Raw genomic sequence first — 27,588 nt, forward strand, 5'->3', positions numbered from 1 at the left:
CAAGGCTAAATAGGTATGTTTTAGTCTTCATTTTAAAATGTCAACTGTTTGAGCTGTCCTCAGATCCTCAGGTAGGGTGTTCCAAAGCCTAGGGCCATAGAAACTAAATGCCGCCCCACCATGTGTTTTTGTCCTGGTTTCCCAGATCCCAGAAGGAATGCTCCAAAATCTACTGGAAATCCTTTCCAGAAGAGCGGAGGCTGTTACAGCAGCAAAGGGGGGTCTAACTCCATATTAATGCCCATGGTTTTGGAATGAGATGTTCAACAAGTACAGCTGGATGTGATATTCAGGTGTCCACATACTTTTGGAAATGTAGTGTATGACCCCACCCACTATCGATAGGTAAAAAGGGAAACACAAATGACTCCGCCCACCATACACAGGCAGAGTTCCAACCTCCTCCATATCTTCACATACACATAAAATACTTTTTTTCATGCACTATGCAAAGGGCTCTCTCCAGAAGGCCCCTCATGGACAATGCACACAATTCACTGAGAATATGTACAGTGTGACAAAAACTTCTCAAACCAGTGCATCTTCTGACACAAAAGACTGTGGGCTGACACTCCAGGGTGCTTTCTCCCACAAGGTTGCTGAGCACAGCCTGGTTTGTGTATCGTAGACCCAGCTGCTGCAGCGGTGTTCAGTGCCAGACTTGCATTTCATTTTTGCTTTCTCATGAACCCAGCATCACACACATTCTTTCCACTTTTTTTTTTCTTGTTTTAGTCATTAGTGCTTCAATGCCATTGCTCCTTTCCTTCTGCCAGAATCTGTTGTTTTCCCTGGACTGCATCCACTAAATCCCACACAATCTGACATGAACAGTGACACGCAAACACACAGACACAGATAGACATACACACACACGGGTGTGCACACACACACCCACACACATACACCACATATGACACGCAACATTAGACGTTTCAACATGCAGTTTGAATCAGTGTTAAGTGGTAGTCAGGGTAAGGACACATATTCCTTAACTCTCTATACATTTAAAATTAACCTTTTAGGTAACTTTTTGGTTTTTGTCATGGTCTGCTTTGATGCGGGTCTCGTGTTTAAGTGACTGCTTTCACGACGCCGCAGACCCAAAACCTGCTTGAGGAACGCTTGCGGTGGCGATGGCCAGTTACTAACAGAAATTGCCTTTAGGGACAGGAGACAAAGCGCCAGGAGGCTTCATGCAACGTGACGACTCTAGGCTCATAAAAAGGGAAGGCGAGTTCCTTCGCCAGCCTTTGTGCGAAAGCTTAGTTATTCATGACTTGTTCATGCGTATTAAGTGTGCAGCTATGTGCCTGTGAGTGGGTATGCATACACGGCTCTCAGCGCCCGTTTGTGTTGTTCCATGATAGAGACAGACAAGTGCAACAGATGTGGATGCTTGGACACGTGACGACCAGAGCTCCGGCGGACTATTGTCGATGGTCTGGAACGAATTCCCATTCAATATGAATGACAGCTCTTCGAGTGGGAAAGTGGAAAGGGGCTGAAATCAGATTTATATTCATTCTGAATTTTACGGTTTAATGAGCGAAACCTCTTAATTCACAGTGCCGTTATGTTTATTAAGTTCATTCAGACCGGTCCCTCCGTGCTACTTGGTCCCTCCCCTACGAGAACCTCTTTGTCGCAAGAGAAGCTTTCAGTCCTTTTTTCCACAAGCATCAAATGAAGTGCCTACGGAAAGCTGGGGGCTTGGCTGTGATTTCTCCCCACATCTTTGATGCAAAGGCTATGAAGAGAAGCGGACTTTCACATATTGACAAGAAGATTGTGGAATAAAAAAGTGTCTTTCAGAAACGGGACTGTAGTTCAATAAACAAACACAACTTTGCGGACTTGTCATATCCACCTATCGAATGCTAGCAGGTATGGTGTTTTACTACATACATGCAAGACCTTTAGACCGTATTGATTAATAAATTTGGTCCATCCATCCCGAATATGGGCTATGTTACATCTCTTATCGGGTGTGATAAAGGTCAATTTGTGTTAGAGTTGTTCATAGGTGTGTGCTTGTTGTTCACTTTTTTTATTAGGCTACTATTATTTTGATTTTCCTGGTTAATGTGATAATGCATATACCTCTCTCAGTTTTCCTTTCATTTCATATAAAGTTTGATTGGCAGTTGATGGGTTTGTTTAAATCAGTGACTTTTAAGACCTTTTATGTTTTACAAGTTTTACATAAAAATGTCACGAAATTATGCCTTTGCAAATACGTTTTTGAAAGCACTATGCCCAAAATCACTTTAACACAATAGCCTGCGTGTTAATTAACACATGCATAGCCTACTTATAAAGTTATTAATTGTGCCATTTTGACATTGATTAAACGCAAATAATGTGACTGAATAAAATCTAATAATGTGATATATCTTAAATTCACCATGTTTCAGGTCTAGGATAGACACAGTTTGGTTGCAGAAAATACATTTTAGGACTCAGAGTAGGCTACGTCTTTTCTGATTGAAATTTGGCTATTATTTTTTAACAAATGATTCAAATCACAGTTCATCAATGCTATCGATGTATCGACATTATATAGGCTAATATACAACAAAACACTTAAGTTGTTTGGGCAGTGCACAAACGCGTGCACTTCTGTATCGTGTTTTTCTCGGGCAAATGTATCAGATCGCTGCAGCGCAGAAAGGAGTCAGAGCAGGTTGCTGCAAAATTCAATACAGTAGGCTACTTGATGCTGCCAGCTTCTTAATGATAGGCTTTATAATTTGAGACCGAAAATTAACCACTAGCGCCATCCTCCGGCACCACACTAAAGTGTACTGAAAGTGCTGGCTTGTGGGATTCGAACGGCTTCGGGCTAGAGTGGAAAAAGGCCACGGCGCTGGGGAGATTATATTGCAATGGAAAATACATTATTTTACAGAGATTTACTGTGGCAGTTAATATATTGTTTCCATTAAAAAACGTACAGAGTTCACTCGTAATGGCCGTTGAAAAAAGATTGAGAGCCAGGATTCTGCAGATTTAGGGGATTTTCCACATCAGGAGATTTTGTCAAGCAGGACAGAAACGAATGTCAATTTATTTAACCCATTGCATTTAAAAAATAAAACTGAGTTTCCGTAATTTCCTCATGAAACATATTGTAATGAGTCGTTAGAATATGGTGTACGGTGTAATCTTGGTTGAGGCAGGTGTAAACCTTAGATAGTAAGGAGATGCATAATGACAAACCCTGATGTTGTGCCATAGTATGTCTATGACATGAAGCATCCAGTCGCGTTTCCGCCAAGAAATGTAATTGGGTCTGCGGCGATGATCCCCTGTGCGTCTTTGGTGATAACCCACCTGCCGAATCAGTGCATTTTTCATCAGAAAGGCTCCCTCCCATTACGCCCGCTGTTTTTTGAGGGGTGCTGGGGGCATTCGGAATGGAGACAGGAATTCAGAATGATCGTTTCCGACAGGGCGAGGGGGCGCGAGGGAGCTGGCGAGTTCCGGGCCTGGATGAACATCTGTCAGAGCGCTTTAGCGCTTCCATCTGCATGGAGCCGAGACGCGGTTATTGCGGCACCTTCGATGGAAAGCCGATAGATTGGCGACTAAATGTCGGCCTCTGCAGGCGACACAGTTTTTCAAAGGAGAGTCTGCTTTTTCTGTGAGTCACCCCAGTCACTGGGAGATGAAGTTTCTTGTCGCTGTGTAGCAACTGTTGACGGACGGGCTGTTGGAGGGGTGGGGGGTTGTGTGGTGTGCTTGTAGGTTGTGGGCCAGTAATCGAAATCCTCCTTTGTGGTGCCGGCTCCCAGGGCAGACGTTATACTGCACCACCACGGGAAATATGGAATGCAAACAGGAAGAGCTTAGGGTATCGTGGAAGGTTTTTTTTTACACATTTATTTTTCCCCTCCTGAAAACTGACCACTGAATTCACGCCCTCAGTTGCCAGAATTACACATTTTATCTCTTTCTGTGTGCCTTGGGCAGGGTACCTAGTGTTGACAAACGTTTTTGTGTTGTAATGAAGTGACTAATAAAACAGTAACATGGGATCAGTTGTAGAGTGTTCAGTTACTGCACTCATGCACTGCTGTTCTGAGCACACTATGGGACTGATTTATGAAGACCTTTAGCATGTGCAAAACATTTTAGCACACACAAAACGAATAACAAAACCAGTGATTGGTCACGTTGTTGGTTTTGTGTGTGCTAAAGGGTTTGGACATGCTAAAGTTCTTAGCTAATCAGGCCCTCAGTGTGCTGCAGCTTTGATTGGAGTTGATTGGGTGCTTCTTATGTGATGTCAAGCATGTCTGCAGATTTTAGAGGCAGGGCAAAAGAATGTGGTATACAGCAGGAGGAAAAAAAGCAGACAGACACCCCCAAAACTCCTCACACTCAGATGGACTCCAACACTGTCTTTCCCACCACCCTTCACCCAGCCACAGATGGATTCCAAAACTGCTCCCCAATCCACTGACAGATTCCAGTATTGCATGTAAAAGATACGTACACAGAGGTGGGTAGTGCACTCACTATAGCCTTCTCAAGTAATTGTTGCCTTAATGGCCCATGCAAGTAAAAGTATAAGTGGCCCTCCTAGAAATGAGATAGTGACAAACTACTGGGTCAAAAAATCATTCAAGTGCAAGTTACTTATGTATTGAAGGGGCGTTTGGAACCCTTTAACTGGCAAGTCAAATGTGTAGTATACGTATTCCATAAGTGTTTTATGTATTTTCCACGCTGTCTAGCTAAAGTAGGCTACAATGCCTGCCTTCCCTTGCATTTCTCCCCACCAAATTTACGAGCACTGAACCCTCACATCTGAAGCAAGCTATCGATAGGCAGCCAGGCACAATACAAGTGTAGGCTATGTAAAGTTGGTTACTGAAACCTAGATTAATTAGCCTAGTTTTGCCAAGTTGTAAGCATATTTAAAATTGGGTGTTTGTTACTCACCAAATATTTTGTTTTTCTAGTCCTTTTTCTGTCAAACAGCAATGAAAACATAATACAAAGTTGCAGCCACCTTTGCGCTACGTTATGTGGCATACAGTGAGATGATTCAACATGATCAGGAGAGGGAGATGCACTTTGTTGCCAATAGGAATATGCTGAGTAGACTACTGCAAAGTGATTCTGTAAATCAAGTTATGCTTTGGCGGGTTTGCATACCCCATATCTATACAGCACTGAGAGTTTTGCACTTTTCAGGGTTCCCTACAGAAATAACCATGATTCTCAGCCCTAAAGAACAATAACTTCTGTACCTTCTGACCTCATGTATACAGACAGAATTCACAAAGAACTTCACATGTCCACACAATAAAGCCCCAAACTTAAGGGATTGTGTATTTTTTCTTCTTCTTCTTTTTCTTGCTGATTACATCATCACAAATACTCCAGGCCCGCAGAAATAATTATCCCAATGGACATTTAGCTACATCAGCCAATAACAACATCAGATACAAGGAGATGAAAAGTGATGCAGAGGTGGCCTGATTTGGACCTTTTAGTAGCGTTACTTTTAGGTGGTCACCTTGCGCTGCTAGTTACTCAAGGTTGGGTAGCTTGTGCATCAAATTCTGTTCTTCTATCAAGATGTCTTAAATGGACTGCATTTATATAGCGCTTTTATCCAAAGCGCTTTACAATTGATGCCTCTCATTCGCCAGAGCAGTTAAGGGTTAGGTGTCTTGCTCAAGGACACTTCGACACGCCGAGGGCAGGGTTTGAACCGGCAACCCTCCGACTGCCAGACAATCGGTCTTACCTCCTGAGCTATGTCGCCCCAATGTCTTCCGGCCCTATGGGAACTACTGTTAAAAATGCATTGGCAAAGTCTTTTTTTTTTTTTACTATCACATAATAATATAAGCCAGATTGTATAGAAACCTGCATTGGAATTAACTTTAAATCATTAGACCAGTATCCTAAATCTAAAGCTGGGAAAAAAAATCCCAGCTTTAGATTTACACCATTATTTGTAATACCTCCCTGTACTCTCTTAAATTACCGTAAGTTTAGGGTTGTAACTAGGTAGCTGTTTCGTAGGTGACTTCGTTAATGCACCTGTCTTAACTACTGCTTGTATTTTTCCATAGACTGCGTTGTTGCTGTTCTCGTTTGTGTTAGTGCTAATCAGTTTAACCTTCAGAGTCCAAGTTTAACTATGCGGTTGTTCCCTGCACTTGGACCGGTATTTCTCTCTGCGTTGTTGCTGTTCTCGTTTGTGTTAGTGCTAATCAGTTTAACCTTCAGGGTCCAAGTTTAACTATGCGGTTGTTCCCTGCACTTGGACCGGTATTTCTCTCTCTCGTCATACTTGTTCCTGGTTATGGTTATACACTTTGTTGTACGTCGCTCTGGATAAGAGCGTCTGCCAAATGCCTGTAATGTAATGTAATTTGCCAGGTATTGAAAGCAAAATTCCCTGCCAGATTTGTTGTGTCACCACCATGACTGCTCTGTGCCATATGCATTGGCCAAGTTATCATGTTACTGTGATGACATGACATATATGTAACTATACCACAGAAGTTTGAGTGCACAATATCTATATCATGTTCTCAGAAGCAGATTGGTCACATTGCATGCTAATGAAGTGTGTGTAGGCCTACCTGTCTGTCAGGCAGAAGCCATTGGGAAGAGGAATGAACATGGGAGTCTTAGGATTTTAAATGATGCATTTTTTAAAATGACGTGACCTATGAGCATGGCTTCTGCAATTCACTGGTTGGTCGTGATCAACGTATAGCGCACCCCTGAGCCAGCCTGACCCCTGAGTCAGCCAGTTTGCTAAGCTAGGTGGGTTACGTTTAGCTGACAAGCCAATGTTAGCACATTTGCTTCAAATTGCGCAAAACAAGAATGTCTGGGCTGGTGGGACGACCGTCACAGTTTTAGTCACAATTTTTGTCACTTAGTGCTCACCCTCTCACCTGTCCCTAGTTCCAGCCTCCTCAACCCATTTATTTTTGGCTGGATAATTTGGCCTATAGAAAGTCAAAAATGGTTCAGATTAATCATTCAGATTAATCAAAAATATTGGTAGACACATTTTAACATTCCCTAAAATGTGGTCCGGACCTACTGTCCTCATCAGGTTCTTTCCACCCCGCCAGGCTTATTTTTACACAGTGGACTGACTCCCTGCATATTTTCCCTAACCTGCATGTTTATGAAGTAGGTCTAGGCTGTGTGGAAGTTCTATCTTGTTGGAATGTTAAAATTTGGAACAGCTTGAATGTTTTAGCAATCGTTAGACCATTGAGAGCCTGCTGTACATGTTTCTACTGCCATAGCCTCGCCTACTGTCTGGGGAATACCTTATTCAGAGCATACATACTGTACATGTATGGCCTTAGGCTTACTCATAAAAGAGTTAACCATGACGACAGAATGATTTTTACATGATGTCGCCATTTTTACATGATGGTTTCAATATTTGTAATGGTTTTTATTTTATAGAAAATGTGGAGCATTTTGTCTGTAGTTGCCAGTCGTGGGACCAAAGGTCAAAATGTGGGACTATCCCACAGAATCTGGGACAGATGGTCACATTATGCATAGGCATGACTGGCTGTCAGCATTAATATAGGTCTGTAGCCCCTCTATTTCAGTTTTCATTCAACTAACCTGCTACATTAATGTTTGCTCAGAAGAGACATTAATATTGAACAAATGGTCTAGCTAGAAGGTAGAAGGTATACCATTTTCTCTGACAGTACTGCCAGTAAAGGTAACTTTCGAATGTTACTACTGAGTTTTAATTATATTGGGCTACATAATAGCAAGCCGGCTGTATAAAAGTCAGGAGGTAGTCACTGGGTAGTTAACTGTGCCCCATTGCAAAATTAAAAAATGTTTTTTTAATGTATCAATTTTTGTGAATTGGTCATTGCGAGTTCCTATTTTGCACCTGCACAAATTGGCTGGCTCCAGACAGTGTAATCAGCATGAACTCTAGCAAAAGCCTTGGTCCATGGGTCAGAGACAGTAACAGAGATGTTACAGAAGAGAACTGAGAAATGTAACAATAAAAAGAAACATTTTCCCTGAAACATGAGTAAAAGTATTATATATAAAAAATGCTAGGAAAAAACCCTCCAGAAAAGTTATTGATGGAGATGACAGTCATTATGATCAATAGGTGGATATTTATTGCTGTTTTTTAATTATTTGGATTTTATTAGTGCTAAATATCTCACTGAGCTTGCTTCAACTTATGAGAGTTCATTGACAGTGTGACATTTTTTTTTATCTGCTAGGTGCTGACTTTTGTCATTTTTTATGATTTTTCATCCCTTTTCCCCCATTTGGATAGTCTGATGAAGTATAATTTCTGCTGGTGTGTTGGAGTAGTGTACTCCCATCTGGTGAAACCTCTGTAACTCAACTCAACCCCATCAGTCAGACTAGTGTGTTTCTTTTTTATACTTTTTATTACAGTGGAGGTGTGTGACTGTGTAGTTTCATTCTTAAGTGCTTCAGCAGACAAGCTGCTTTATGTGTTTTTCATATGCGACGTATTTCTCTGAGTAGAATTCAGGTATGTACAACCATATGTTATTTTAGAGCTGAGTAGTTTGTATTTGCCTTTAATTCTCGAAGTCATTTTACCAATTTTTTTGTGGTTCTCAGTTGTAGTACTGCCATCTCACATAGCGTCAAAAGACCGTTTACCAGCCTTTATTCACAGATTTTACAGCAATCGTGTGTCAGTAATCTGTGAATCACCATTAGATTTGATTCAATCAAATTCAGTCTGTATGATAGCTCCTCATACAGTATTTGTGGGTTCCGTAAAGCCTTGTTTTCCCATCGCAGGTAATGTAATGTGTATAGAGCAAGATGAGGCTCACTAACATTCTGTCCTCTGTGTGTCAGACTGTCTCACAGCTGTGCAATGGGCCTCGCACCCCTGTGTCTCCTGCTGTCACTAACGGTGCTGGGCGTGGCTGTGGGAGCGGTCGCGGAGGATGATGAGTACACCTGGCCGCAGAGGAAGGTCCCGTTGGTGCGGGACAAGCGCACGGTGCTCCTGAGCAGCCCCGGCTTCACAGCCGAGACCCGGCGAGAGCTTCGGGGCACCTGCGGGATCGAATGCCAGAGCAGGCTGCCCCGCCCCAGCGTGGCCGACCTGGAGAACCTGCTGTCCTACGAGACGGTGTACGAGAACGGAACGCGCACGCTCACCGAGGTCTCCCTGCGAGACGTGGAGGAGGCGGCGGTGGCGCGGAACTCCTCGGCCCGCCTCCTCCGCCGACACAGGAGGGAGGTGTACGGCACGGACAGCCGCTTCACCATTGCCGACAAGCACTTCTCCACCAACTACCCCTTCTCCACCACCGTCAAGGTCTCCACGGGCTGCTCCGGGATCCTGGTGTCGCCCAAGCACGTGCTGACCGCCGCCCACTGCATCCACGACGGCCAGGACTACGTGAAAGGCGTGAAGAGGCTGCGGGTGGGGCTTCTGAAGCTGCGCTCCAAACGCAGGAAGGGGGGCAAGGGGAGGGGGGGTGGAAGGAAGGGCCGGCGGAAGGGGGAGGAAGAGGGGGAGGAGAAGGGCGACGGCGGGGGAAAGGTGGAAGGAGAGGGTGAGGAAAAGGGCACGGGTGGGGGAAAGGGGGAGGGAGAGGGGGAGGAGAAGAGCAAAGGCAGGGGGAAGGGGGAAAGGCGGAGAGGGAGGAAGAACCGAAGCCGACGCAGCGCAGAGCCCAAGCAGCCCTCCTTCCGCTGGACGCGGGTGAAACAGACGCAGGTCCCCAAAGGCTGGTTCAGGGGCGTTTCCGACGAGGTCGCCGTGGACTACGACTACGCCCTGCTGGAGCTGAAGCGGGCGCACCGGCAGCGGCACATGGACCTGGGCGTCATCCCGTCCGTCCGCAAGGTCCCCGCCGGCCGGATCCACTTCTCTGGCTTTGACGACGACCGGCCTGGCCAGCTGGTCTACCGCTTCTGCTCGGTGTCGGAGGAGTCCGGAGACCTGCTGTACCAGTACTGCGACGCCCAGCCCGGCTCCAGCGGCTCGGGCGTCTATGTGCGGCTGAAGGAGCCGGGGAAGAGGAAGTGGAAGAGGAAGATCATCGGCGTCTTCTCGGGCCACCACTGGGTGGACGTCAACGGGGCGCAGCAGGATTACAATGTGGCGGTGAGGATCACACCCGCCAAGTACGCTCAGATCTGCTTCTGGATGCACGGGGACTCCAGCGAGTGCCGTGATGCCTAAGGCCCATCTGGAGCCCAGACTGACTCTTCTCCACCAAACGGTTTACCTCCCATGTTCACCTGCCACTGATGACTCCCTACAATACCCAGACCCCACTCCCTGCACTCAAAACTGCAGCAATCACTCCACATTCCCACATCCCTCAAACCCACAGTCTTCAGAGCCCCCCCACATCTACAGTGCTAACACCCCCACACGCCTTGCAACGCACCTGCAATGCTTCACAGGCACCCAGCAGTCTTCAAACCCACGTCCCTGCAAGACCACATAAGTTATAGGGAATCATCAACAGAAAAAATGCAAAGAAACTAAAGAAACTCTATGGCTTTTCAGTTTTCCTTTTGTCTTTTTAATTTATTTAATTATTGAGCGAATATTTCATTAAAAGCGGTATTATTAAATATAAAATATTTCAAGATGAAGTCTGAGAAATAGAATTAGTTCAGAACTAATTTATGTGTCTGTTGGGGTTATAAGCATTTGTAGAAAGTGTATCTGTTGTTTAGGTGTAGCAGATTGATATAATCAGTGTTACTTTATGAATTTGGGGGTTCTTGTGTTTGGCTCAGCTGTAGAAGTCTTGACCTTGGAATACAATAAGCAGTTTTCTACTTCTTTGTATGACCCAGAAAAAAAACTTTTTCTGAGAAATAAACACTTTGGTATTATGTTCTTTGGAGATTCTGAAAGAACAAGGGTTTATATATATATTTTATACTTGGGTTGAGTTTATACTTGTGTCTCAGAATAATTCCTTATAAATCCCTATATGTTTCTACCTTTTGTCAAAATATTACCCTGAGATTACTAAATGCTAAGTGGTTCCTGAAGGAATCCTGTTGATTATGATATGTTTATTTTTTCTCTACTTTTCTTCTTCTCTGTATTAACCTTCAGTGCAGTGAAGTCTTGTCACTGTCAATGCACATACACATATTGGTGCTCAATATGAGGAGGGAGATCCTTGGTGCTAATTTAATTTGAAATTGTAAAGACTTGTTTGCAAAATCTATCAGAATATATTGTTTGCTTAGTACTGTATCATTGTCTAAGTTGACGTTTTTTTTAAGTTTGATAACTATAACATTATTTTAATTTAAAATCAATAAATGAGGGTCAAAGTTGCATTATACATCACTTGTATAATTTCAAAAACAATCTTTGAAAAGATTTTGATTAGCTACAAAATTTGATATTTTGATGTTTGATTTTTTTTGATTGGTTTAATTGAATCATCTTTTGTAAAATTAATTTTGATTGTTCAATAAATACATTTGGAATTCCATTCATTTTATGTAACAATGTCTAAACATCTGATACCAGGTACTACATTTCATATCATAATTAAAATAAGCATGTTGTGGGTGTGCGTGTGTGAGTGCATGTATGTGCATGCATGTCTGCTTATGTACCAAAGGGAATTCACAGGCATTAAGTCCTATTCCTATTGTGGCCACAAGTATTTTTATAATATACAGGACCTCTTCACTACTATATCACCAGGACGAATCAAACTTTTATGAAACAGAGAAGTACACATATCAAGCTTTGATGTTTGTATTATCATCTATAGACAGTAAAAATATTCTTTCCCTTACCAGGTGAATTTTTCAATGAATCCTTTTCCGAGAACATTGGTCCCGACTTGGGACAAGACCATGTCTGTGCCTTGCCTTGCAGGACAGTATATATCCCCAGTTTTGCCTCATAGCCAGAAGCAGACAAAGAAGCAGACTGATTTTTCTTTAAGTCAATGTCTTTATTGCATCTCAAGAGGAATTACATGCACTGGGGGAGCGAAGGGGGGGAGGTCGTCAATCAAAAAACCAAACAGAATCCATCTTTAACAAAAAAATTAAAGTTTTTTTCTTTTTCTACCCATCATTTTCACAACAGTTGTCGATACAGCCACTTGGAATGATACAACACACAGAGTACCCAGTATATCAGGGAGAGTACAGAGTCTACAGTCAGGCCCCTCCCACTGGCCCACAGACCTGCCTACAGAGACACAAAGTAACACTGATCAACAGTGACCTCTTCTGGGTGCACAGAGACCCTTCATTTGTGCTGCCACCTACAATACCACTGTTCACCATGAGAGGGAGCAACAGAAAACACCATGTGCACATTTACTAGGAGAAGAAGGGAGAGGGATGGGACTTGGGACACCCCCATGGGCAGGTTAGGTGTCAGACTTTTTGTAAGTTTGTTTCTACAGCAATACAAAAATAACACTACAAGTACTGACCAGGGTCTGGTAATAAAACACTACCACTATGAGTCAAAACACAAGAATTCACTGACGTGGACAGTGAATAGTTCATGTGAAACAGAATGGTGAGACCCAACCCTCTGTTTAGCTCGGGCTACTGTGAATGCTGTGTTAATTGGTTAATTGGGACAAAAAAATGTGTCTGGCCTTTGATTTGAGTTCTTATGCAATATTGCCTTGTGATCTCATCCTGGGACAGTTCACTGTTAGCGATTCATTGTTTTCACTTTAAAAACATTTAATTTCTATATCTACAATAAAAACTAAAAATATAACTTTTTTCTCTCAAATAAGAAAAAAAGGATGAATAAGTTAACGTGCAGATAAAATGTCCTGAAATGCATATGGCTGCTTTATTTGACAATTATTCAACAAAGAAATTCATGAAAATATAAATAACCTTTAGCATTGAAAGTGAAATGTGAAAAATTTGAAACCGCAAAATAAAGAATTTAAAAAAAACCTAAATGAAAGAAAAACACTGGAGGGTGCTGTAGGTTTCAGAATCCTGCACATTATATATTTATATATATAATATATATATATTTGTTTTCCGAAACAAGTTAAGATTTATGACTAGCAATAAGTAATGTCACATGACTTATAGTTTGATATCAGATTCACATCAATTTCTGGAGCAGACATACAGAGTAGAGAGGAAATCCTGGGATTTTGTGAGATTTATGTACATCAAAAACCTTCCGCCACAAACGACACAAACACCAGTCACTACAGGACGGCCACCCGCCCGTCACCCTGAAAGGGGGCGGAGCTAAAGCGCAAAAAAGGCATCAACACACACACACACACACCCATCATTCGACTCAAATGCCCACAATGAAAAAGGGAGGATCAAAGTACACCATTTTTTTCCATTTGAGTTTTTTTTTTTTTTTGTCACTTTTCAGTTTAGTTTTCGGGAAAGGAGAACATAGAGATAAGCAGACTCTTCAGGGCTGCACACTGTGCTATTAGGTAAGACCAAGTGGAGCAGGTAAGGGTTGGGCAGGGGTGAAGGTGGGGATGTAGGTTCCATTATCTTGCTGGGATCTCCTGGTGTCCTTGGAGGTTAAGCAGGACACCATGCAGATGCTTCCAGGGGTGCTGTTATTGGCTGGGGGGTCGGGGTGTGGTCCAGAGCAACTGGAGAAAGACAATGAGTATGAGAGAGAGGGAAAAAAGAGACAGCTTTCTTTAACTGGAGACGCGTTTTTTTTTTCTTTTTCTTCAAAAAAGATATATGTGTAGGGCTATCGCATCATTAATGTGATCTCTGCCAATTCAAGACTCTCCTGATGCTCAATGCTCTCCTCTGAAGGGCATTCTGCCAGCTGCTATGTTTCTCCAGGCAGTCCACCAGATGAAGCTGTACAGTGACTGTACCATAAAGTGCACTTCCTGTGCAATTCGCACAGATAGACTGCTCACATCTGATTTACCAGAGGCATCAATGGAGCACAGCGAGAAGCAGTCTACCCCTTCAGCTGGAGTCCTCCCACTTTGGGTGATGTGACAGCCAACCAGGTGTCACTTTGTAGGGCTTACAACTACAGTGGACACTGGCACAGTCAGCAGTCTATACCAGGCCTTGGGCTGCAGCCATACACTGGGACACGGTCTTAATCAGATGATCGACCCAGCAGCCCATTTGGTTCCTATTTCTGTGATATGAAGCACTCCCAGAAATCAGTGTGTAGCACGACTGTAACCCCATGTCCTCATGTTGAAACATTCTGGTATAGTAATTTGGACACACAGAGTAATGAATTTAGTAAATTGCTTAGGATTTCAGTGTAAACTTGCCTCTGGGTCCCCTATAACTGATCAGAACAACACTAAAATGTGTGTGAGGGCTGCAGACATACCTGGGGGTTTATAAGAAGTCCTTGATGTTGAGATCTGCCAGGGGGTCCTTGGTGGGAGGCTTTTTAGGGCTCTGGAGAGCAGCGCCAGGTCCTGGGGAAAGCTGAGAAAGCAGAGGAACAGAGAGACAGTCACCCATCTGGACACTGCGACTGCGTGTGTATGCACGCGTGGGTATGTGTGCATGTGTAGTATGTGTGTGCATGTATGTGTGTGTGTATGTGCATGTGTATGTATGTGTGTGTGTGCATGCGCACAGGGGAGAGCTTGTGTTGTGTGTGTTTGTGATGCAGTATGAGCACAGCAGGGGCTGTGTTTACCGGCGCTCCTGGTGCTCCTGGGAACTGTGGTCTCATCATTGGCTGGGGGAACATCTGAGGCATCATGGGAGCTCCAGTTCCACCCACTGGGGGCTGTTTGGGGGATGATGGGGGGGGGGGCGAGTGTGAGACACAGGGATTTACACGGCACCACAGATTGAGAGAGGCAGAGGGGTCTCTTACCATGCCGAATCCTGGCTGTGCCCCCATGGGAGGGGGCATGGCCCCAGCTGGGGGTGTGGCCCCTGGAGCCACAGGGGAGGAGCCAGGCTGGTGGAGGAGGGGGGAGGGGCAGAACATTACCAGTCAAAGTCTGTACATCACCAAGAGCAGCACATACATTTCCCACAGGGAGACAGCATGATCTCAAACAGACATGAGAATTGTACATTACACTGGTCACAGGTACATGCATATAAACTAATAATGAACTAATGCATTCAGTGTTTAACAGAGCTACACACAGCCTGCTCACTTCCATATCCCTACACCCTACAGCGTGCTCATCAAAATTCTAGACCCTGCATACCGTAACACCTTGTCTACCCAAACTCTGGGCCCCACCCAAACTCTGCAGCCTGCACTGTCATGCCCACCCATGCTGCCAGGGGTAGTACCTACCATCTGTGAGCCGGGTGCACCCCAGCTGGTGGGGGCGACCTGCGGTTGCCAGCTGGCCCCTCCTGTCAGCTTCTTCTCATTCCACTGCAAGTCCCTATAAAAAAACACGCATTCGTCAATCAGTAAATCAATCAATAAAGCAATCAATCCATTAACCAATCAATAAATAAATCAATCAATTTATCAATCAGTAAATCACTGAAAGCTCGCAATGCATCCATCCTTAATCAATCATTTAATTACTACCATCTTATAAAACATCTGTCAATCATACAAATGTGGTACAAATGCGGTACTAATGCAGCTAATGCACACAGACACACACACACACACACACACACACACACACACACACACACACACACACACACTCAAACAGACAGACAAGAAAATAATGAAAGGAGGTAGACAGAGCACTTACTTCTTCTGATTTCCCATGCCCAGATCTGAAGAGGAAACAGAGCCAGGTTAATGAGCTTCAGCCTCAAGCCCAGCTATGCTAACAAAAACTCCAGATGGTGCCAGAAGGTACACACAAGAAGTACACGGATTCAATTATGTTCCAATCTGATCACTGTCTACTTCCTACCTGAACCAATATTGACATCTCAATCAAATCAATGCAACTAATCGATGCATGCTTTCAAACTTACCAATGCATACAGAACTTCCACTTCTAATGAATATATGTTTATGTAATGGATCTCAATCAAATCAATGCATCTAATCTATACATGCTTTCAAACTCACCAAAACATACAGTACTACCACTTCTAATGAATATATGTTTATGTAATGGAGTAGGGGTGTGCAGAGATGTTATTATCTGTATCTGTATCTGTTCAACCAACAAATTATCTGTCTGTGTATCTGTATTCGGATAGAATATCAAAAGTGGGCGCGGTTTATACCGGAAGTCATGTTAAATCAGGCAAATGTTATATTTTCCCCTAATATTCATTGGCAATTCAAAGCATCAAATTGATTTAATTTTGGCATATCATTAATTATGAAATATATTTCCACATCCTCATACTATACTTTTCATCTCTCTCTCTCTCTTTCTATTTTTAACCAAACTAAGTTTTATGAACTGTCTGAACCACCCCCCCCCCCCCTTAACTGGGGGACATGCTATCATAAGCTCATTTTATGCTTTGTGTACTTGACGATGGTGTTATATTATCATCTACATTAACGATTTATAACATTTTTTTACCTTAGTTCATTTTATGAAACTATAGATGTTATAGAAGCAAAAAAACAAAAAAATCAAAACCAACATATGGAACCAAAATCATCGTTTTTGACGGTGGTGCCTCGAGGCCCTTAAACTGCTTTAAAATGCTGGATTTTGTACCGCATTGATTTTAGAACTGTTAAAAGGCCGAGGTGTCCCTTTACTGAGAAATAACTTGTTGCGAGGTAAAAAATAAATAAATAAAAAAATAAAAATAAAAACCTGGACTGGAAGAAAAAAAACTAGACTGGAAGAAAAAAAAACCTGGACTAGAAGAAAAAAAACCTGAACTGGAAGTAAAAAAAAACCTGGACTGGAAGAAAAAAAAACCTGGACTGGAAGAAAAAAAACTGGACTGGAAGAAAAAAAAAACCTGGAGTGGAAGAAAACAAAACTGGACTGGAAGAAAAAAAAACCTGGACTGGAAGAAAAAAAACTGGACTGGAAGAAAAAAAAACCTGGACTGGAAGAAAAAAAACTGGACTGGAAGAAAAAAAAACCTGGACTGGAAGAAAAAAACTGGACTGAAAAAAGAAAAAAAACCTGGACTGGAAGAAAAAAACTGGACTGGAAGGGAAAAAAACCTGGACTGGAAGAAAACAAAAACTGGACTAGAAGAAAAAACCTGAACTGGATGAAAAAAATACGGAGCCCCCTAAGGGTCATGGTGGGGATTTTTTTTTTTTTGGAGCTACTTTCGTGTTCCCTGGCAATGCTTTTGCATTACCTCACAATGTTTGACATTCACGACAGTTACATGCAGGCTACCTTTCCGTGCAACTCTGGTAATTCATCTTGCCCTGGTTCTACATTTTGGACGGTGTAGTAATGTCTAATGTTGATAAAAACGGAATGTCATCGCTTGCAGTGATTTGTTAACGTTATTTGTTAAAAGTGTTATGTAAGGAATAAACACGACGGGCTGTCCCGTTATTGTAAATTATACAACTATGCTAATGTAACTTTAAACCAACACACATTATTTTCCAATAACGGGACAGCCCGGAGGGGTTTATTCCACTTATACAACGGGTTACCAACAATGACTATAGACGGTTAGTTTATTGATTTTTATCGACTAAATCAGCTGAAAGTGAAATAGTTTTCCGCGGCTGTTTGGGCATATTATTTTACCGTTGTCAAGCAAAACTCTGGTTGGTAATTCTATTTGGACTGTTGTTATGCAAAAAACTCTGGTTGGTAGTTCTATTTGCACCGTTGTTAAGCAAAAACCTCTGGTTGTTAATTCTATGAAAACAAAGATTCCATCAAGAAAAAAACAGTTCCTTCTCATTTTATACCATACAATTAGTTTATACCATGAAGGCTATACCATACATTTTTTGTCATTACATTATTTAATAAAACTGCATGAAACCATAAGTCAATAAAATTCATCTCCCTAGCACTGTCTTTCTTTTTAAATGGTGTGGTCAAGCAGTGTAGACATAACGTCTTTCTAAGACACTCTGAAACGGGTTTTGAATGCCAGCTAGCTTTATGATAGGTTCGCCGTCACGAGTCAGTTGCTATGTGCAGGAGTTCCAGATACTCTCGCTCTCTGCACGTGTAACTTTAGAGGCTATGAGAACTCGACATGGAGCTGAATTTTTTCCCCTGAATCCGAATAATAACGAGCAACTCCGGGTAGAAGAAATATCTGTTTCCATCGCATTATTTGTGCTTTCCCGAATACAATATTCAGATTCGGATACATCCCTATAATGGAGTTAGGGTTTGCAACAGCAAGAGATCTCATTAACCCACTGAGTGATGTCATACTCTGCAGTGGACTTCCACATTCTAATTCACATCTATGAAGTCCACTAAACGTATCACCTTAATCAAAATATTATTTTATTCTGATCAATACATGCTTCCTAACCTAATCAAAACATGCTTCCTATCCTAAAGCATATCCATCTTATCCAGATCAATACATACTTCCAACCAGGCTTGCTAGAGATGAGTCCAGGTCGCCTCCTATTGCCTTTGTAGGTGGAGCCCCTGCAACCCCGCCCCCAGCCATGGGGACTACCGGAGGTCCCTGGGGGGCCACGGCAGGCATGAGTAGGTCCCCTAATCCATCAAACACTTCAGAGAGAAAGAGGGAAAGGAGAGGAGGAGGGGATCAGCACATACAACGCCTCCATTACACTTCTTCCTGAATTATAAGCAGGGACCACTGAGGGAGAGCACTTTGACAACAGCACTTCAACAACAACAGAAACCGCCACTCTGGGAAAGAGCACGCTGGCATGCAGACAGGCAGCTCCAATTGGGAGGACAGCAATTACTGTACACGGTTTTAATATACTGCAATAATAATACAGTACCATACTAATCTGGCCCGATGGCGGTGCTAGAGGAAAGGCCATGGGGTCACCAAAATCAATAGGTTTCTTCCTCTTGGGAACATGAATGTGTACAGTAAATTTCATGGCAATCCAGCCATTACTTTTCTGTCTGTCATGGATGGACTAACAGATGGATGGATGGACAGACAGAGGGACGGACGTCATTACGTAACCTCCTTGGTGGAGGTAATAAATGATTCACTATATGGTTGTTTGTCGAGGCATATTGGATAAATGCAGTCTTATTGACATATAATTCAACAAATGCAGAAAGAAAAGCATTCACTGAGAATTCAAACTTCCTGATAATGGGGAGACTTGGCAGGTCAACACAGCTCATGCTGCAAAGCATTGTGGGCGAAATTTGTTTTCGTGAGAACGCCAGAACTCACCAATCACACAGTGGAAGCAAGCAATGACCCAGCAGAGGGTGCGAGGAAAAGAGAGAAAGGGAAGGATAAGGAAAAAGGGTGAGGTATAGAGAAAGAAGTAGGGATACATGAAAGGCGTAGAGCGATATAGCAAGACAAGTTTACAAGGAATAAAGAGAGAGAGACAGGCAGACAGACAGAGAGAAGGCAGTGTTAAGGACTTAAGCCTTCAGCAGCAGTTGTAGACCTTCAGTTGCATAACATGGAGAGAGTGAGCAAGCTTAGGGAGCGCCAGCCATGCTGAACACAGAGAGGTTAACAAAGCAGTGTTCAGGACATGCACACGGAACGCAGACTCTGCCAGCGCCATGCCAGCGCCATGCCAGCGTTCAGCGCTGACTCATTAACACAGGCCCAGCACAACATACCAACTCAACCCCGCGCTGCCAATCACACTATTCGCTGTGAAAACACACTGACACTGCCCGACACTCCACTAAATATGTAATCAGTGTGCCTCTATCAAATGTGTTACTTGGTCTCTAATGTACTGTAATAAACTGTTTGCTTGAACAGTATTTGTAAATACTGTTCATACTAAATTCTTACAAACACTTAGCGAAAAGCAACAAAAATATTCCATAAAATTGTGGAGATACACAAAATTAATTGTGGAAATGCACAATAATTTACAACCAGAAGAAAACAAAAACACTGTGAAAATTGACATTGTGTTGAAAAAATCTAAAGATTACATGGCAGTTTTAAAAAATAAATGTAACGTACTTGTTAAATTGGTAGGTCAGGGACAGCACCTAAAGGAAGGCTCTAAGGATTTCCAACAATAGTGATATCTCTATCACTGAATAAAATGCAAACAAACCAAGATGGAGAAATGACTCCACTCGCTCTGATAGCAGTGCTAGCATCACAATTAGGAAGGCCCTGCCCTAAAAAAGGACAGGAGCTTAATTCAAACAGGACTCTCAATTCAATTCATCAACGAGGCACTAAATCAGCCCATTCAGACATATTTGCATTGTTTCCAACGACCAGCTTCAACCAATAATCCATATTATTGAAATACAAATCTGAGCCATGCCCCCCCCCCCCCCCCCCCCAGTGCTAAAGAAAGCTGCAGTGAGGCTATTCCAGCCTCAGGGGCACTCAGCATTAGGCGTCCTACCTGAGGCATCGAAGCCAGTGGACGGGGCTGCGGGGGCCGAGGCCGGAGCTGGGGGCGAGCAGAAGGCCGCATCGAGCCCAGACTCCAGGAGGTTATTCTGCGCTGGCACCGGGGCCGGGGTCGGGGTGGCGGCTGGAGCGAGAGCTGGGCTGGGGGTCATCAACCCTGCGGGAGGACAGTCGTCAATCAAGCAAGCCTGCCACATTTACCCGCTTTTATAACTTATCTCAGACCTACAAAATTTACATAAACTCCTATCAATCTGGAACAACATGGAACATGTATTCTTCTATAATTCAGACGTGGGTACACGCTGATATATTTCTGGTGTTGATGGGTAAGGGGTTTACCTCCCAGCAGGTCAGCGGCAGGCACACCAGGTGCGGCAGGCTGGGACTCTACAGGACTGCCGAATGTGTCTGTGGGACCGAGTCCATCCACAATGCAGCATGAGGGCAGAGAAGAATTCAGCTTTTACCTCCAGACTGAGGAGACAGAGTACCAGATTACCATCTACACCCACACAGAGCACTCACTCACACATGCGCATGATGCATGACACTATTCCCCCCTCTCGGTCACTCACACACATATACACACCTGATTCTGGTGATAGTTGCAGATCTCTGTTCACTGATCTTGACTCACTGGCTAAAGTCTTTGAATAGCAAAGGTCTACACCAAGAACAAGTCACATGCAGGAATCCCCCTGATGTCTATGGGTACAACCAATCACGTAAATAATTCTCTCTGGGTATATGAAAGTACAACCAATTAGTTTGCTGGCTTGAAATTATGCAGAATACCAAAATAATGTTGGTTAGTGGTATAAAGTATAAAAGTGGTTCATAATATCTTGATGTAAAGGGACATGCAACGTTGCAGACTGGCCACTAGGAGAGTGCAGAGACACACAGGACATTAAGAAGGGAAGGAACAAAAGTGTCACTTTCCACCACTGATGTTATTTATTATCTAGAGGGGAGAATTGTGCATTTTTCCAATTCGTTCCCTAATTACCACTCCCACATTATGACCCAGCACTGTGGGATGGTGGTACACACCCCCAAACAGGTCCAGCACACCTCCGGCATCTGTTTTAACAGGAGATGCGGGTGCAGGCGGGGCCACTGGTGCGGAGAACGCATCTGGTTCAGGAGAGAGACAGTGTGAGCGCAGAACACACACACACACACACATATGGAAACACAAAAATTAAACCATATATAATACATAAAAGTACACATGACCATTCTAATCTGTCTTTGGTGTGCATTAGATCCAGCAGAACTGCCACTATAAGTAACTTTAAATCCAGGAGGCAAGCAGTGCTGTTATGGCTACTGTTGCCATAGAAACGTGTATGGCGGTCACCATTGCCATGGAAGCAAGGGGCTGTGAGGGCCATTTATTGTTATACTGAAAGCTCTTCTATGCTATACAGGCATCTAGGCCTATAAAAACAGATTTCATACTGGCCACAAAATTACTTAAATCTTTAGGCTACAGTATAAGTAGGCAATAGAGTAATGCACAGAGCTGGGGTCTCAACACAGAGTTTTCATCATAAACTGAAGGAAGTGACAGAAAGTGAGTGAGACACCCTTGCACTACCTAACACCAGGGGGCAGCAGTCAGCAGGAAAACAGGATGTGACAAATAGGGTGAAAGGAACAGAGAACTCACCAGAAAGGAGATCAGCAGTCACATTGGCTTCAGGTAAAGGAGAAGACCCTCGTGAGGTCGCAGGGAGATCTTCCAGAGAGGAGGAGAGTTAAGTGAGACCACAGAATTGTAAGAAAAAGAGAAACAGAAGAAACAAAGAGAAGGAGAAAGAGAGAGAAAGCAGCACTTCTCTGACTGATGTCACTGCGTGGGGGGGCATGCCACAAGTCACAAGCCACCATGAGGACAAACGCAAGACATGGTCAGAAGAGCTGACAGATGGAAAAAGGACAGAAATCAGCCACCCATAAACATGGGAGAGGGAAATAAGGTAATAAACTCTGGTACCTGCCCCAAACAGGTCTACGCTATGGGTAGCGTCTGCTTTGGATGCTGTGGAGGAGCTTTGCTCAGGCATTGAATCAAATAAATCTACAAACAAGGACACACACATTCAGTGTACAATCAGTGCACATGGGCTAAATGGAGTAAATGAGCAAACAATCTCTGTAAAAAACCATCTTAAGTCATTTTAAGAATAAGACTTGAAAATAAAAAGCTGGTTGAACATCATTGTAAAAAAGAAAAAAATGTCTCAGATGGGGCAGCACCTGATCCCTTCAAGGCACATGGAAGGGACGAAAGCTAGGGGGCGCTGGTGAAACAACATGCTGTGGTGTCAGTGGAAACCATCCATCCCATTCCATGCCTTCCCCCCCAAAACCTTTTACATCAGCCTCCACTGGGTTGCAGTCAAAACAGTGCAGCTGGTATGCAATCAAAGTTTGACCCACCCCCAAATCTGTAATAATGGTCCTAACTGGAAGGAGTTACATCATCATCCATTTCAATGGATGAGGCCCCATTGCCCAAACTTAAGTTTAACAACTTGTAGGAGTGGTCCAAATTTTTGATTTACTCTATGGTTGAAAATGCTTCAGTAATAATAATAATACGGAAGAATACAGATGGGTGACAAATTAAAGGAAAAACCGGAATAAATTAGTGGAGAAACATAACAAAAGCAGATGCTTCCATGCAGGAGGACTACATGATACAATTAAGCAATTAACATCCTATCATGCTCTGTGGCATGTATAAAAATTATTATGCAGACCCAGTTGACCTTGATTTTGGATCAAGGTGGCAGGAAGACAATAACTAAGTGACTTTGAAAGAGGGTTCATTATTGGGGCACGGATAGCAAGAGCTTCAGTCACAAAGACTGCTGAACTGGCTAGTGTTTCAATAGGAACAGTGACTAAAGTGACATCTGCATTTAGATCTATGGAAAAGACATCAGTAGGGTCGAAAATATGCGGAAAAAAAGTATATGGCCAGATGAGATCATCCTTCACCATATTCTCAACAAGAGGGCAAGTGCATATGTGGTGTACACCAAGAGAATGGTACAGGCCTGAATGCTTGACCCCCACAGTGTAGGGGTCTGGTGGCTCTGTTATGCTGTAGGGGGCATTTTTCTGGCGTGGTTGGGGCCACTTTTATCCTTAGGGGGAAGGGTCACTGCAAATCAAAGCAAAGTTATTCTGAGTGATCGCCTTTATCCTATGATGAAACATTTCTATCCTGATGGGAGTTGTCTCTTCTAGGATGACAATGCCTCCATCCACAAGGCACGAGGGGTCACTGAATGGTTTGATGAATATGAAAATAATGTGAGTCATATGCTCTGGCCTTCGCAGTCACCAGACCTCAACCCAATTGAACACCTATGGGAGATTTTAGGTCGACGTGTTAGACAGTGCTTTCCACCACCATCATCAAAACACCAAATAAGGGAATAGCTTTTGGAAGAATGGTGTTCCATCCCTCCAGTAGAGTTCCAGAGATATTAAGACTCCATGCAAAGGTGCATTGAAGCTGTTCTGGCGGCTCATGGTGGCACAACTCCTTATTAAGACACTTTATGTTGGTTTTTCCTTTTGTCACCCATCTGTAAATATGTGGGATTGAGCAGGTGTCATCACAGTGCAGGGCTGAGAGATTTTAATGAGACAATACATTTACCGCCAAAGATATCTAGTGATGGAGCGGCGGCAGCCGAGCTGGCGGAGGGAGGTGCAGGAGTGGCGGGGGCTGCTGCTGGGGGGGCGATGGTTGGCGGGGCGCTGGAGGTGGGGGTTACTACGGTGGCACTGGTCTCTGCGGGCTTCATCGCAAAGAGGTCCAGCTCTTGGGCAACATCTGCACTGCCTTCGGATGGGGCAAAGGGGTCTTGAGGGGAGGGGTTTGTAAGTTGAGCAGAGAAGGGGAAAAGGAGGGCATTATGCAACAAACAGTGAATTAAAATGAAAACAGCCTAACATCTCCAAGAAACTTGAACTAAAGAAACAGAAAGATAGAGAGAGAGAGAGACAGAGAGGTAAACCGTTACAGTAGATTAAATCTATGAAAGAGATTAACCTCGATACTGCAGCAGCAGGAAAACTGGAGATACACAGTAACTGCTGTGATGCAAGCAACCACATGGGGCAGCTTATACCCCTGGTCGTTACATACATAGACCACAGGGGGCCACTGTTTACAGCTGCTCACACAAGCTTTGCTAGCACTGGTAGGGAGGTTGAATGTTCTACCCGCAATGTAATCACAACGTGCATTCCACACACAAACATAAAACAAAATTGGCATGGGGGCTCAATTTGACAGGTCATTTAACAAGGAAGTATACAAAATTATAGTAAATAAAGCTATTAAATCATTTCAAAAGTGCACTGACAGATTTACTTTCAAAGTCAGATATTATTATGCTAATTTGACTGTTTCCAAGCATTTGTGCCTGCAGTTAACACTTCACCAAAATCAATGAGGACATTAAAAAAATCTAACCACATTGAAGACATTATTACACATTTTATTACAAGAAAAACTCACTGTGAAATGTTTTAGATGTTAATTGGTTATTATTTATTCATATGTTCATATATTTTGGTGTTCTAAAAACATTACAGTTTCCAGCGTCCTGAGGCACTTAGAATTCTACAGCCATTTCAGAAGCGAAATGGCACCCAAAAAAAATGGCGCTCGTAATCTTATTCAAAATAACCCCAAAAGGGATTTTGTATTGGTGAAATTAAATTCTATTCAAAGGGGACATGAGCCTGGTCGATTTGAGTCCCCACCTGCAATGGAATTTTGATACCACAGGGCCACTAGGTTTAAAACTGCGTCGTTTTGGCACGTATAGCGTTTTGAGAGTACATGGTTTATTAAATGTTGCATCCCATAACAATATATATGAGTAAATGCATACAATATATTCGTTTTACAATACGAATTCCACTAAATATTAGTTCATGTTGTCGATGAAAAAAGAGAACCCCACCCTAAAATCCACACGGACGATCATGCATTTCCCTCCATTGATAGTGATTACATGCCGAAGGAAGCAGATAACTTTTTACATTGTATTAAAGCAAACAACCATTATTTTCTAACAAGTTATTGATGTATATGCTGTTATTTGATTTCACTGTAGCATTTAAGACACTATGCATGAAAAATAAACTGTCAAAATATGTTTTCTAAAAAATCGCCAAAACCAGCATACCAGCAGTGTTGGTGCAGATTAGTTAATATAGAAGATTAAAAATATTTTAAATAGGATACACTGCTATTTAGGATACACTTGTACGCCACTGTATCCACCAGGGCTCCACATTCACATCTATGAGCAATGCAAATTCACACTTCATCCAGATTTCATAAAAAGAACATCGCTTCTAAGATAAGACAGTCAAAATGAACTTCCACCATAATTTGAACAATAGCAATTCTTATTCTGCACACACACACACACACACACACACATTCACTCACACACACACACACGCACCCTTCTTGCAGTAACACACATACACACCCTCTCCCCCCTCTGTCCAGTGGAAAGTCTCATCACTCACCACTACCACCACATGCATCAGCAGCAGGTGTGGGCGCGGCAGCTGGTGTCCCATCCTCACCGGTAGCTGGGCCGTCGCCTGGAGAAGCTGCAAATGCATCTGGGGTACCAGAGGAAAGAGGGCAGACAAAAACAGTAAAAACTGAACAGTGAAAAAAGGAATGAAGAGGAGGGAAAGAACTGCCCCATGCAACTAAATCCTGAGTAAAATGGTTAAAGTCAAATGTGTTTCATTCAGTGTACCCAACAGAATACGCAAAGGAAAGGCTAATATAAAACAGCAACAGATTGTACATAGATGGTCAGATGGCTAAACTCAGTAATTGGATGAGGCTTCTCTCTATCCCCACTCAAATTGGCAGCAGTAGAAATTATAGACACATGCCTATTAAGTCTGATCCCAAGCAACACACAGCCTGGCATTCCCAACCAATAGGTGGCTTCTCCCTGTTTATCCTGGAACATTCTGGAAAATCCACTGACCTCCGAAGAGATCCACGTCTGAGGGGGCTGAGGCCGCGGAGGGGACAGGCAAGGCTGCTGGTGCAGGAGCGGGGGTGGGGGTGGCGGAAACTGCAGAAGCAGGCGTGGCCTCAGCAGCCGGCGGAGCAGCAGTTGCCGTGGCAGCGGGAGCAGCGCTGGCTGTGGCAGCGGCTGGAGCGGGGGCGGAGTCTGCAGTGAGGGCTGGTTCTGACAGAAGGGCCTCGCAGGTGCTAGCGGGCGCTGCAGGAGCAGTCAGGGAATCTGCAGGTGAGCACGCCAGTCCTCATTAAATTCAGCCCAGTAAAACAGACAAGCAGAAATGAAAAACAGAGAGAGAGGGTGAGAGAGAGAGAGAGAGAGAGAGAGAGAGAGAGCGATAGTGAGGGTGAGGGTGAGGGTGAGGGTGAGAGTGAGGGTGAGGGTGAGAGAGAGTCTGCTGAGACCAGACAATGTAGAGACAATAGAATCTGCCAGAGCAGAATATGAACTGCACAGCTCAGGCACACTCCTGCAGGTAGAAAGAAGTACTGCCATCCTTCAATCGAAGCTACTCACCTTCCCCGAGGAGATCTGTGAAAGAAACAGAAAGGAAAAGAGTATGAGAGGGCAAGAGAGTGATAATTGTGATATTACATTAACCTACTTACTGCATATAGTGGTGGCCGATTATTAATCTGTGTTAATATGTATACTTTGGCAATATTCAAAAATGTATTTCCTGTCAATAAATCTTTTAGAATTTGAAGTGAATTGAGAGAGACCATGTACGTATTAGAAACATGTAGATAAAAAGTTACAAGCGGTCAGACATGCCAAAATATATCATTAGCCTTAAAGAAAATGAACTATATGACCAAAAGTATCTGGACAGCCCTAGGTCTGGGGCTGTTTTTCAGGGTTTGGTCTAGGCCCCTTAGTTTCAGTGAAGGCCAATCTTAATGCTACAGCATACAATGACATTCTAGATGATTCTGTGCTTCCCCAACAGTTCGGGGAAGGCCCTTTTCAGCATGACAATGCCCACAGGCACACAGCGAGGTCCATATAGAAATGGCTTTGTCAA

The 27,588-nt window shown here is 43.3% G+C and overlaps 2 protein-coding genes across 5 annotated transcripts in view; one reads left to right on the forward strand and one right to left on the reverse strand.

Moving 5' to 3' along the window:
- The first annotated feature begins 1,292 nt into the window (after positions 1-1,292).
- On the forward strand, positions 1,293-11,587 carry prss35 (serine protease 35). Its single transcript, XM_035435436.1, has 2 exons — positions 1,293-1,887; positions 8,881-11,587. The coding sequence occupies exon 2, from the start codon at positions 8,900-8,902 to the stop codon at positions 10,220-10,222; it is 1,323 nt and encodes a 440-aa protein (XP_035291327.1). The 5' UTR covers positions 1,293-1,887; positions 8,881-8,899; the 3' UTR covers positions 10,223-11,587.
- Positions 11,588-13,089: 1,502 nt separating this feature from the next.
- Positions 13,090-27,588, reverse strand: part of snap91a (synaptosome associated protein 91a) — a 41,317-nt gene continuing 26,818 nt past the window's right edge. For 2 of the 4 annotated variants that reach the window (XM_035435432.1, XM_035435431.1), the window contains 16 exons: positions 27,081-27,095; positions 26,526-26,786; positions 26,044-26,142; positions 24,149-24,355; positions 22,469-22,552; positions 22,142-22,210; positions 21,520-21,603; positions 20,806-20,874; positions 20,456-20,620; positions 18,486-18,635; positions 15,723-15,747; positions 15,302-15,395; positions 14,864-14,950; positions 14,681-14,773; positions 14,363-14,463; positions 13,090-13,640 (listed from right to left, as the gene is read on the reverse strand). In XM_035435432.1, coding sequence (XP_035291323.1) covers positions 14,371-14,463; positions 14,681-14,773; positions 14,864-14,950; positions 15,302-15,395; positions 15,723-15,747; positions 18,486-18,635; positions 20,456-20,620; positions 20,806-20,874; positions 21,520-21,603; positions 22,142-22,210; positions 22,469-22,552; positions 24,149-24,355; positions 26,044-26,142; positions 26,526-26,786; positions 27,081-27,095 — 1,595 coding nt within the window. In that variant the 3' untranslated portion in view covers positions 13,090-13,640; positions 14,363-14,370. The remainder of the gene's footprint in view (positions 13,641-14,362; positions 14,464-14,680; positions 14,774-14,863; positions 14,951-15,301; positions 15,396-15,722; positions 15,748-18,485; positions 18,636-20,455; positions 20,621-20,805; positions 20,875-21,519; positions 21,604-22,141; positions 22,211-22,468; positions 22,553-24,148; positions 24,356-26,043; positions 26,143-26,525; positions 26,787-27,080; positions 27,096-27,588) is intronic. The other 2 variants (XM_035435433.1, XM_035435434.1) reach the window with 2 other exon arrangements.

Source organism: Anguilla anguilla, chromosome 1, assembly GCF_013347855.1.
Source record: "Anguilla anguilla isolate fAngAng1 chromosome 1, fAngAng1.pri, whole genome shotgun sequence".
In the NCBI taxonomy this organism is placed as follows: Eukaryota; Metazoa; Chordata; class Actinopteri; order Anguilliformes; family Anguillidae; genus Anguilla; species Anguilla anguilla.